The 13,720-nt window shown below is 25.8% G+C and overlaps 1 protein-coding gene across 1 annotated transcript; it reads left to right on the top strand.

Moving 5' to 3' along the window:
- Window positions 1–5,773: 5,773 nt before the first annotated feature.
- Window positions 5,774–12,306, top strand: LOC128952873 (zinc finger protein 704-like). The gene is made up of 4 exons (XM_054298369.1): window positions 5,774–6,291; window positions 6,390–6,502; window positions 6,580–6,670; window positions 10,571–12,306. Exons 1-4 carry the CDS (start codon window positions 6,248–6,250, stop codon window positions 11,352–11,354), a joined length of 1,032 nt encoding a protein of 343 aa, XP_054154344.1. The 5' UTR covers window positions 5,774–6,247; the 3' UTR covers window positions 11,355–12,306.
- The last annotated feature ends 1,414 nt before the right edge of the window (window positions 12,307–13,720 follow it).

The raw sequence follows: 13,720 nt of genomic DNA, 5'->3' as shown, positions 1-13,720 counted from the left end.
ATAATTGGTTTACAAGAAAGTTCAATAATATACATATATTTAATTCAATCTATAAAGTTAAAGCTTTGCTTATGATATATTATAAAATATTTTATATTATATATTTTACGTATATATTATACTATAAATAATATATATTAAAATTTTTAAAGATTTTAAATAAAATGCTTTATATATTTTTTATATAACATTTTGTAATAAATTTGTATACCTTTAATCAATAGAATATTCTGATTAATAATTCATTTTAGTCAATCACCTATATATGTATGTACTGTATGACTGAATTGTAATATCATTTAATCAAATTGTGGGGACATTTATTTTATTTGATTAATAACATTCATTATTTATATCCACATCAGCGATTCAGCGATTTTATGCAAATTTGGGAGTCATTGGTTTGTATAACAGACTAAAAATATATAGCATTTCACTGTTTATTAAAGATTTGATGATTTATTTATTATCGTTAGTATTAATTAACTAAAATACTTTGCATATAAAAAAGATTTAAATCTTAATACATTTAAAATTGAATGTTAGAAATATGATTATCTTATTATTATTTTATATAATAAGATAAAAAAGATTAAATAAAAAGACATTAATTAAAATGTGTTAAAATTCACATATAACTTAAGGTTTAATATAATATATTATATATAGTTTATAATTTTTATATTGTTTTGCGAACATTTAATTTGTAGATATTTTTGTTGTTCCGCATATAAATTATCTATGAAATTAATAAATAGAAATTTAATTGTAGTATAATAGTAATAATCTTTTATAACCAGTTTTAAATTTTATATATGTAATTTAATAAGAAATTATATATATTAAATTATATATGATAGTTAATACAATATATTACTTTCATAGAGATCCACATAAAGTTATACACATTTAATCGTGTTTTGAAAAAAAATTAATTTACATGAAATTCGGTGGCAATTATTAACTGTAGTTTATTTTTTATTTTATTTTTGTTATAATTTTAGTTATAACTTATAAGTAACAACACAGAATTTAAACTAATTTACACAAATATTTTTTTAATAATGATAAATGAAAATTAAGAATAATTTTTTATAAAACAAATTAAAATATAATATTAAATAAATTAAAGTAAAACAAAACAACATATAAAATGAAAATTATATATAATATCATATAAGAGCTATATTTATAAAACAAACATAAGATTAATAAAAGTCACGATATGTTAAAAACATTAATTTTTTGTCTTAATATCATATGTTTGTTCTTTTAATATTTATTAATACATTAATAACAACAACAAAAAATGTAATATTAATAACAATAATAAAAACAAACGGAAAATAAGACGATAATTAATTTTGATTTTTCAAATGATAACATTAATTACAGGAAACATAAATATATACTTTTAGAGTACAGTATATACAGTATTGTACTATACTATGATAGGTTGCTTTGGATTGTTTTGTTTGTTTACTTTCATTTTACTTATGATCATTCATTTCATATACAGTAAATTATTACAATATATACAAATTAATAACCGATTATAGTTATGATATTTATTTGTTGCCATTTTTCTATGTTGAAAAATTTCAATTATTATTAGTATTAGTCTATATTATAGACTATRCAATCTTTCTTTCTTTCCTCTCTCTCTCTCTCTCTCTTTCTTTTTTTTCTCTCTCTCTTTGAAATTTTGATTTTTGTGTGAAAAAAAATTTAGTAATAATATTGATATCAAAGGAATTGCATTGAATTCAGTAAGAATTGATGAGTTGATGAAAGTGGAGAATAAGTATGTTTTAAAAAGAGACCATTCTTTGTATGAAAAAATTTTGAGTGCTATATATCCACTATCATTCATACGATAATATTGGTGAGTAAAAAGTTATGACAAAAATAACATCAAATATAAGAGTCAGTAAGTGAAAGACATCTACAAAAAAGTTAGCAAAACACACACACACATACATACACACACACATACACACACACACACATACATACATATACACACAATTTTATCTTTTAAAATACCATTTTGTTAACAACACATCACATCTATTTTTAATTTACAATATTATCAAAAAAAGTTAGAAAATATAATTGCTTATTTTTAAAAAATATATAAAAATACATTTATTTTAAGTAAACTTTATATCAGATAAGTTAACATATTTAAAGATAATAGTTATACTACTACTGTGACACTACTTTGAGTTTTAAACAGTTTTTTAGTAAATATATTTTATAATATTATGGCTAAAATGACCAAAATATTAAACATTTCGGTGAATCTAAAACTACTTTGAATTTACTGAGTTAAGGGTTTATTTTAATTTTATAATAATCTCAAGTACTGCACACAGTGTGTATTTACACTGTCTACAGTATATAACTTATATATATATATATATATAGATTATTAACTACAAATTAATTAAAAACTAATAAATTTATATATTTTATAAAAAATTATGTAAAATGTTTGTCTTACGGTAATATAAAAATTACAATTATTTAATTATAGTTCAACCACTTAATTATCTATTTAAGTATTTTTTAATTCTGTTAAAATTACATCATTGATTTATTAGAGATAATCGATTTGATTAATTATATTGTGATAATTAGTTAAAAAAATTACYTAAATAAATATATTTTTAATATATAATAATTTCATTCTAGTACTAAATATAATTGCACATTATACTATTGCATAATACATTATAATTGCAATAAACATAAATCAATAAAATTATTAAAACTGTTTAATATAATTAATTTGTTTACAATAATTAAATTTTAGTCTAAGATATCTAAGTTTAATTGTAAACTAACTAAGTTAGTACTTATACAGCATTTCATGTTATATAATAATAATAATATATAAATAGTTCAATGAATAATTTTATATTTCTTCTAAATATTTAGTAAACATTATAAATTATAAATTATAATGTATAAATAAATTAAATATATTTATGAATTCAAATTAGTTAATAAAAATATTATATTTTTTTTAAATATCGTAATAATATTTGTTTTATTATTAATAGATTTGTGTGATTTGAAATGAGAAAACCATTTTTGAAAAATAAAAATATTTTTATTTTCCGTATTAAATGTTAATATTTTATTTTTTAAAATCCTTATTTTTTACTAACTGAATGAGTGAGTGGGTGAGTGTTTATTGAGAAATAGTACTGTTTGTGAGTGAGAGGGTTGGGTTGAATTGAAAATTGAAAGAAGAATTGAAAATCCGGTTAAAATGCAATTAATTATAAATACATACAAAAACATGAGTCAAACGAAATAACAAAATATATATAATTTTGAAAAACAAAATTTAGTCATTTAAACAAAAACAAAAAAATCAATAGTTTGAAGAATGAAAAGGTTTGGCTAAATGAGAGAAAAATAGTGTAAAAGTATAGCATTTGTATACTAAAAGTAGTGCCACTAATGGTATTGTTATAATAAACTTATTGGTTCGTGACTTTGGTATTAGCCATCAATATGTGATTTATGTGCGCTTCTCGTGAACACCAATAGCACCGGCAATAAGGCATATATATATATAAGGAACTGCTTTTTTTTATTCAATTGTTATGAGTTGAATATATCACATATATTAATAAACACAAAAATATTATACACATGCATTTATATATAATAGCGCCGGTACTTATATAGAATTATAAGTAGAGGTATAATATTATACAATTGTATAGAATATCAAACATTAAGCAAATGTATGAAATATCATATATGCAGATAATATAGCAATATATTGCAAAATAGTCATAAAAAAGTAGGAATTAATCCGATGAAGAAAATGTATGGTAATGTTAGGCAACGACAACCCGAAAGAAGCTTTCAAAGCTATACTAACAGATATATTGTAGGCATTCAATGGAATAGAAGAAATGGTAGGAATGGTAGCATAAAAATGACAGTCAAAGCAATGGCAATGAAGTGAATGAAGCCTTTTCTTTGCAGTCATTGTTCAGTGCATTGATTTTTTCACTTGTTTTTCAAAGAGGAAGTCCATAGCACTACCAATTCATGAATTCAATATATATATTATATATGAACCAACATTTCGAGCCGTATATGCCGTGCCTGCATGTAGTGTATAGTTGCCAATCGTGTAGTGATGCTCTCACATACACATTATAGTATATATTTAGATGACCTTGCTACATTGCTATATTGTTATATCAATAAGTTAGTCAACAAATTTGTATTATGTGGATGCTATGCACACACACATACTTATAATGGTGCAAGGTCTGTAGGTCTGTCCAATGGTGGGGTGGGATCCCTCTATAATTGTTAGCTAATATATTTTAGGCGATTCCACTGATATTCTGTTGGATTTTCCTTTTTTATTTTTTCAATGTAAGCAAACTAGCCATATGGTGGGCACCGGTATGTAGCCATAGAAAAATATATTGAATTGTTTTATGGGTAAATAGGATAAAGTAATATAACAATATGGCAAGTCATGTATATTAGGAGTATATATATATACTATGTGTATACAGTTTAAAGTATATATAGTATATAAGATAAAATTTTTGGTAAATATTCTGGGAGTATGCCATTGGTAAGACCTACACATACACCATGGCATGGCTACCCTTGTATGGTTGGGTGCTGGGTATGTGTTGTGAGGTTGAGGTCCTTGGGCGAGCCTGGCTATGAATGTGTGCCAAGTATATCCATATATACATACAATACATATACACATGACTTGCACAACAACACAACATAACCGGCTTTCTTAAGGACACCACTAATGCTGAGCCGGCCTTTTGGCAGCACTTTTGCTGAGCGCTCCGTATGACAGCATCAACACTACTACTACTACTACTACTACTCCTACTGATTGCCACTAACTGTGATTGCTTTGGCATTGAGTTTTATGACCACTTGTAATGATATTTATAAAAATATGATTTGCTATAATACTACACATATTATGCATACTATTATATACCATATTATATCTCATTTATATAGTCATGTATTTTGGTTGTCGTATAGATAATCGTGTAAAACATTAAGGCATTGATAAAAGCATATAATAGGCAATCATTGTATGACTTGAATATGTGGCCTAAACTGCGCCCATAACTGGTCTGTAAGTTTAGCACCGAATTAGAGCCAAATATATTGTTAGCCATATCTGTGTGTGTAATAGCTTTCCATAGTTTTTAAACCTAATAACAGCTCAAAGAAACTCATATTTAATTGAACTCAAACCACAATAGAGAGAGAGAGAGAAAGCATTAATAGGGATATAGTGTTGTTATGTATAGGCATTGAAAGCCGGGAGAGCCGGTATCACTGGTATCAGTAGTATGAGTGGCATACAAGAGGGAATGGTAGCAATTGTGGTAAGGGATGTAAACACATATGTCAAGACAAAGCACTGCTATAAGGAAGCAGCTATTGGTTTGCCTCTCAGCTGACTCTATAGCCTAACACACATTCATATGAATTGAATGGACATCTGGAGGTAAGGCATACACATATACCAAGTAGTTGTAAACAAGTCTAACCATCAAATACGACATACTTGTCCTATATATACACATATATAATAGTAAAACATTATTGACATCCCATTAGTGTTAAGCCATCACATGATTATTAAAACCTACCCTTAGTTTGTAGTTATGGTTTAGTCGACACTTACACACATATATTCAGCTGAGAGACCGCTCCTAATGTTGTATTGCTTTATACTGTTATATACAGTGTTTACAAGTGTTGTTGTTATCCTATGTTTTGGTTGACTATAAATATACAGATTTTCAATATAATGTCACATAAATTATAGACAATTTATTTGATTAAATCATTTACCTATTCAATTGATTTTATATAAATTTATGTCAACTACTAGTGCTTTAAGTGTCTAATCAAATGGTTTGACCAATAGTACAGTCAAGTGATTAAAACAACTGATTATTTTTGAAACTAAAGTGTATTATATGTTATATAACATCACAGCTATAGCTGTACACAGAGTATACATATAGTTGTAAACTATATAAAGGATATGACATTTCACTGATAAGACAGTAGTTGTGTTGTCAATATTGAAACAGTGGATCAGATAACCAATTGATGAGTTGATGACTATAATAGTGACCATTTGGAGATAGTAATAGTCTTATGTGTTTGTGTGGGTAGTGTTGGCCAACCAATAGCGCCGACGGTAACAATGATTGGGTCAACGATAGCGTCGTCGACTCCGACGATATTCTGGTCTCTATTAGTCTATAGTTGACAACAAATGTCATTGTTTTCTGTCATATACTGAATGTCCTCTTTGTATGCCTTATATCTGTCCCTATGTTGACCAGTGGTCGCAAACGAAGGCCGAGTACTTCAGAGGACGATGTGATGGACGACTGTATGGCAGCGATGGTTCTGATGAGCCTATCGTGTAGTCCTAAATCACAACGACTTCCTGAATGTATGACTATTTGATTAATATATGTATTTTAAATATATATTTATTTATTTGTATTGTATGTATATATGAATATATAGTAATAATCTACAAGTGCACTTGGCCCGGGTGTCTATACCAGAGCGAACACTGCCAACAAATCGAAAAACATGTCCGCACACAACATCTCGGGTCAGTACCCAAATTGGTGACCACTTTTTCATTTAAAAAATCTGTCCTATTGTTTGGTCCCATAACTATTATAACATAATACATACCACTAATTCACTCTCTCATAACACCCAAAACCTATATGAATGCCGGCCTCAACCTAAAAGCCGGTTAAAAATGTGTGACAACAATAACATAGCAAACATAACATACAGGCGCTCCACATCCTATACTTTCACTCTATTCCTAATGGGAACACCATTTGTGTTTTAAAAAATATATTCATTATATATATATATTTAGTTATTTCCGATTTAAATCATTTTAACAAAATATTTATTATTAGTATTTCATGTTTTTTTTAATATAAACACCAATTCAATTATTTATTTGCGGTTAAAAATGCGATAACTTTTTTATTGATTTTTTGTGTGTATGAATCCAATACTATATACACTTAGTATCAGTGCCTGACTGCCAGTGCAGGAAAACCCAAATTTTATTTCACTTGCATAGTAAACAAGTGTTCAGTTATATATATATATATATATAAAGACTGTATATAACGTATATATAATATACTACATTATAATATGTAATGAAAATATGTTTTGATAAAACATTTTTATATAATTTTTATCATAAATTAATCAAAATATTTATAAATACTAATTTATGTACACATGGATATATATGGTGTACCCACTGCTATATATGGTGAATATGATCGACAAAAAAATATTTATTTTGATTTGAGATTATCTTTCATGAATTTAAAGTATGGTTTTTGGTATTTGAAACAAACATTTCGGGGTTTTTACTGTTTAAATAAATTTGTTGTTATTTTTGGAGTATTTTCCTCATTGATGATAACCACTGTATTACTATTTTTGGGTAAATTCTCGACCCTTTTTAAAAATAATATAATACCCTATTATAGCTATATTTATTAATAATAGTCTATTATATATAATATGTGACTTCATTTCATAATAAATTTATTACATTAATTTAATTTTGTTGGTAAATTATCTATTTAAGTGTATTATTGTTTTTATTTTATTTATTTACGAAAAAATAGGTTTAAATATAGCGTTTTTAAATATAAATGATTTATTGTTTTAAATTTGAGGCAATAATTATTAATTATAATAAATGTAAAAATTTAGAATAACATATATTTTAATTAAAACAATAGTTTTATCATTATTGGTCTATTTAGATAAACTGGTAAACAAACAACTATTTCTAATCATTAGACTATATATCCTTTTTTGTTGAGCTATATCTTAGCAATTTATCAATAGATAAAAGTAAGACAGTCTTTAAGATTACAGGTCAACAATGGCAGTACCAAAATGTGTAGTACAGTATAATATATAAATATCCATGGTAATGGTAATAGTTATATATATATATATATATAATATGTATACAATATATTTAATATATAGTGTATTAGTATCGGAGAATTACCGGAATTGAGGTATATTTCATGACTATATTGGCGAACCATTTCCTATGATAGTTGATATATACGGCTAATTGGCCGCAAACAGCATTAATGCCGGTAGAGGTGAGGCCATAACTAAGTGCTGTAATGTATGCCCTCAGGTCATACATTGTAGTGATCTGGCAATCAAATGGTTCGACATTTTGGATACAAAGCTTTATAGATACTGGTTCTCAATGCCTTTTGATGGCAAAAATTACCATTGCTTAACCATTGCAAGGACAACGTCAACTGGGATATAGTCGATATTATAGTCGATATACTGTACAGTGTATACTCATATTTAGTGAATAAGTTAGTGCCATCTGACATACCACTGAATGCATTGAATTGAGCGCACAATACAGCTATGCCATCACCAGTTCCTCATACATACACTTTCGCCATTGATTTCATTTTAAATACCAGAATATGTATGGCTTGTTATGGGCACAGGCATACTATGGGGAAGCACTAAAAAATAATGAACAATATATTTGTAGTTATTTTTTAAACACAATCTATAAATATGATTATCACCAAAATGATTATTGTTAACTTAAATTTTAAATAAATATATAACAATTTAGCAAAATATATACATTTATAAAAATATTTAATGTTAGATTATATTTTGTTTTAAATTTAATTGATATTTATCTTAATTAAATTCAATTTTTGAAAAATAAATTAAAATATTAAATAAATTATAGTGAGAAAAAATAATTGAAAGTATTTTAGCGTATAATTTAAATGTATTTTTTAATGTTTATATCTCTAATATACACATTAACCTTATGTGAATAATTTTCTTTTAAAACATTTTTGTTTTAATAATTATTGTGAAATATTTATTTAAAATTTACTTCTATATTATAAGTGTTTATTATAATAATAAATAATAATGAATAAAAAAAATTATATGAATTGAAATCACGTTGAAAAATGGATAATTATGTCAATTAGATGTGTGAATATACAGTATAATAATAATAATAATATTGATAGTGTGAACTCCGTTATATACAATATAATGATCAATGATCAACATATAGAGATAGATAGATAAATATAAGTGTAGAGTCTAACATAATTTTTTACTATATTGTTTTGTTTAATCAAATAAATAACTTTTCCATTGAATAGTATATAACGTCATAGTGTGTGTGTGTGTGTGTGTGTGTGTGTATGTGTTGTCAAAAAACACTTGAAGGCCGCATGAATTACACGCTTAGGTAGTACTACTCACCCGCTATCAGCTAAATGTATAGCCCATAGGTTTTTGAAATTTTTTCTTTTTATTCTTCACTCGATTTTCTCATTGTTTTGTTGTTAATTAACTAAAAAATAATAAGTTTTAATAATAACATTTGAATCTAACGAGTAAAACAATTTGTAATTTTTATATGATTATTAAAAATATTAAATATATACAAAACTTAATTATTAAATTGTTTGAAGTTGTATAGAAAAAAGTAGAGAAACATTGAGTAGATTTGTTTTGAATAATAATAATATAGTATTTTTCAAAATATAGTAAACAACTGGTAATTGAATAGAAAAGCAGTGGAAATGAGAGTTACGTAAACTTCTCTCTCTCTCTCTCTCTCTGAGGACATGATTATCGGTTAAAATGCACATAAATATCACAAGACTTAGTCATAAGATATAATTTATACTATATATTAAGATCCTATTGTTTTCACAATATTTACTACAAGTGTTTTCCCATTGATTTGATAAATCGAGAGAAATAGCAATAGTAATGTCATTAAAAGATTTTTAACAGTCATAGACTTACTGACGCTTATAAACGACACTTAAAAGTCACGATAAAAAATATTATAAAAAAATAACTATAAAAATAAACATTAAAGATATTATTTATTTTATTTTTATTTTATTTATACATTTTAATAAAGAGAGAATAAATAAATTCTGATTCTATAAAATAAATGTTGGATTTATAATAAATTATTTTAATAAGTACTGTATATTTTTATAAATATAGTATTATAGATATCAATATTAGTTATATTATAGTGTATTTAGAGTATTGTGGACATTGAATATATGATATATAGATGAAAATGTTGTCATTTCATGAGACATCCCATTGATTACAATAATGTAATTGTCTTTCATTTCACTTGAATGCCGATTGTATTACTGAATCCCTCTTTGGCTTTATTTGCTTCATTTGTGACAATACACTACATTAATGTGGAACAACCTATAGGTTTAGGTGGTATAGGAAATGGGAATTATTGCTAATGTAATGAGTGATCAGTAATTAGAGACTTGAGATGAGATGAAAAACCAAAAATGAGTAATTGTTTGTTAAACGAGATATTTCACAAAATAATTATTGAATTACAATATGATTTAACTGAATGATCTAAAATGTATTATTTTTTTTGTTGAAACAGTCGAACTGATCTCAAGGATGGCGAGAGTAGTGATCACGAAGAAGAGTTTTATTATACAGAGATTGAAATGGATGACAATTCAATGCACAGTTCATCGTCCAATTCATCATTATCTCATTCACTGCCGCAGTCGCCCTCCGTGTCCACCGATACGAGTGCCACAAACGGCAGTCAAAGTCCTCAACCATCGCCACAAACGCACATTTTCTTTGGCCAGTCGTGTTCAGCGCCCACATTCAGTCACCTTCAGGATCATGAATATGAGAGGCGCCGACAAAACTCACACTTTGACTATAAACTCATTCAATTCAATAACGATGTCAACGACTTGAATGGTTTTAGCATAAATCTCAAGAAGAATGGATTCACAAAATTAAATAACGCTAACAATAATAATAATAATTTGAATAATAACGGCAATCACGGGACACGAAGCAAACACAAGTCATTGCTGTCCACTCCGATTAACATTCCGGGTGTGTCACCGCTGTCCGCATACCGATCCCATCAATATGCAACCAGTGCTCCGCCGGTTCCCATTCACTCGCCGCGTGTTAATCACAAATACATGCGACTACACAGCAATAATAATCGTGTCTCCGGTTCGGGAACTGATCTAACTATTGGCACAACAATACTCCAGTCGTCACCCAATAAAAACTCACCGTCAAAGAGAGGCAGAGGAGAGAGCAGAAAGTGTAGGAAAGTCTACGGTATGGACAACAGAGACTCGTGGTGTACACAATGCAAATGGAAAAAGGCCTGCACCCGGTTTACCGATTAAATAGCACCGGTATTTTCAATCAATTCAATACAAAGTACACTCACAATAGAGCTATAATTTTTATGTGTGAGTTAATATAGTTTTGTCATTCAATATAAAAGATACTACAATACAATCTGATCCGGATATAAAAGAATCGCCAAATTGTGTCTCCTTTTATTTTAGCATATATATAGAGTCCCACCCATTCAATACAATATACATAAAAATACCGGTACATAATTATGGTCTATTGCTGGACCATTACATCTATAGTGATATTTTTAAATTATATTCATCACATAATGCTATATGTGGTCAAAGGGACAGAAAAACGTTCAAAAGCTGACATATTTAGCGGCAAAATATGTTTCACACATTTCACCGAATGTACATTTCTTTCATTATTATTATATATTGTATATATCTATCTATTATATATCTATTATATGTTGTAACTGAAAATTGACATAAATTATAATTAATTTAGATTATGAAGTACTGAATGTTTTGTGTTGTTATATCAATGTTCAGTCTTATATGTTGTACGAACTCAATGAGCCAAACATTTCTCATAATTTTATAGATTTGTTTCTCATAACTACAGTATCTCTTTTCTGTCTCTCCTTTCATCTCTCTCTCTCTCTCTCTCTCTCTCTCTCTCTCTCTCTCTCTCTCTCTTTCATTTCACTCACTAACTCATTACTCAACAAATACTTCCTGTGTGTCGTTACTTTTTGGTCGATCCTATACTTCGGGCACAATATTTTTGATGACTTTCATTAATGAGCTTATCTAATACTGACATAAAATCTACATTATAATTGTGGCTAAAATTAGTGTATTTGCATTTTAAGATATTGTATAAATAAATTATTTTTTAAAATTAAAAATCATCATAATTGTGATGAATCTTTTATATCCGGGTCCGACAGTATTATTGTTACATATTGTATAAATTATATAATATTTGAGACAAACATACATTTTAAGTCGTGTTATATATAACTATACGAATATATATATATATATATATATATATATATATATATATATATATATATATATATATATATATATATATATATTAATCTATTTTACATTTTAAGTATCAAAACATATGAAAAACAGGTTCTCGTTTTTCTTAAAATTTTAATGTAATTTTAGAAATCATTTAATGATTATAAAGATTATCATTATTATCAAAATGATTGTAAATGTCTCCTATTTGTGTAAAAGATTATGAATACTAAAACTACAACAAATAGACTTATGTGGTGATCATCAGTATGTTATTAATGAATGAAAACCCAGTGCCGGCAAAACTACCATTTTTTTTAAAAAAATATCGATCTGTTAAAACATTTTAAAGATATTTTTAAAACAATATTACATTATATTACTTATATTAAGTTTTGTATTTCATTTTTATAATAACCCTATTATGAATAAGCATATTTAATATAATAATAATAATTATTATTATTATTATTGAAGTAAAAAATTTTATATTATAGAATTTAATATTTATTTGCCGGCAATATATAAATATTATAATTATTAAACACAAAAAAGTTTTAGAGAATTTTAGTTAGGAATTAATGCCAATGAATACAGAATTAATACAGAATTTAATATTTATGTAAATTTAATGCGAGTATTACATTATGAATGGCAACAAAAGCTAAATGAAAAACTCATTTAATATAAACACATGTTTAGGACGGTATTAATGTATTAATAATTGAATTGTAATAAAAACATATGGCCATTACTTTATAATTAAAAATATAAATTGTAAATGAATTGAGTAAAATCTCACAAAATATTATTTATGAATATATAAAATATGATATTTAAAGTTCATGTTGTAAATGCAAAATAATGTGAAAAATGTATAGTTTGTAAAATAGATATATACAAAATTACTGATAAAAAATTATTATATAAATAATAATGATAATATACGACAATTATTATTATTAACACATAAAMAATTAGAAATTATGTGTTTTGTTATTTAAATATATTTAAAAATATATTATTATATGATATAATTAAAGTTTTATTTTTGATCATTTAATTAAACATATGAAAAAAGTTATAAAATTAAAAATATTGTAATTATTGAATAAAGAAAAGCCCCTAAATTCGCACACATTATTATTGATGTTAATATTTGATGTATTGTTGTTGTCGTTATGTATTTTTAATTAATTAATTATTTCAAAACAAATGTTATTATTATTGTCATATGTATTACATTTTTCAAAACACGATCTTATTGTCTAAACAATTGTTAGAAAGAGATGAAAATAGAGTGAAGAATATTCTTTAATTGAAAAATATTTCAAAAACTGTAGGAAACAGTAGTTTCAGACTTTCAT

Source organism: Oppia nitens, unplaced genomic scaffold (genome assembly GCF_028296485.1).
Source record: "Oppia nitens isolate AA-2021 unplaced genomic scaffold, nextdenovo-longstitch-racon4-pilon3 scaffold10_pilon_pilon_pilon, whole genome shotgun sequence".
Classification (NCBI taxonomy): domain Eukaryota; kingdom Metazoa; phylum Arthropoda; class Arachnida; order Sarcoptiformes; family Oppiidae; genus Oppia; species Oppia nitens.
Note: the sequence above shows the minus strand (reverse complement) of the source record. Positions and strands in the feature narration are given on the sequence as shown.

Bases quoted from the DNA above. Each gene is read 5' to 3' on its own strand.
- LOC128952873 (XM_054298369.1), top strand. From the start codon at position 6,248: ATGATTGGGTCAACGATAGCGTCGTCGACTCCGACGATATTCTG. The intron at 6,503-6,579 runs GTATGACTATTT...ATGAATATATAG, and splicing joins ATCACAACGACTTCCTGAAT to TAATAATCTACAAGTGCACT. The intron at 6,671-10,570 runs GTCAGTACCCAA...TTGTTGAAACAG, and splicing joins GTCCGCACACAACATCTCGG to TCGAACTGATCTCAAGGATG.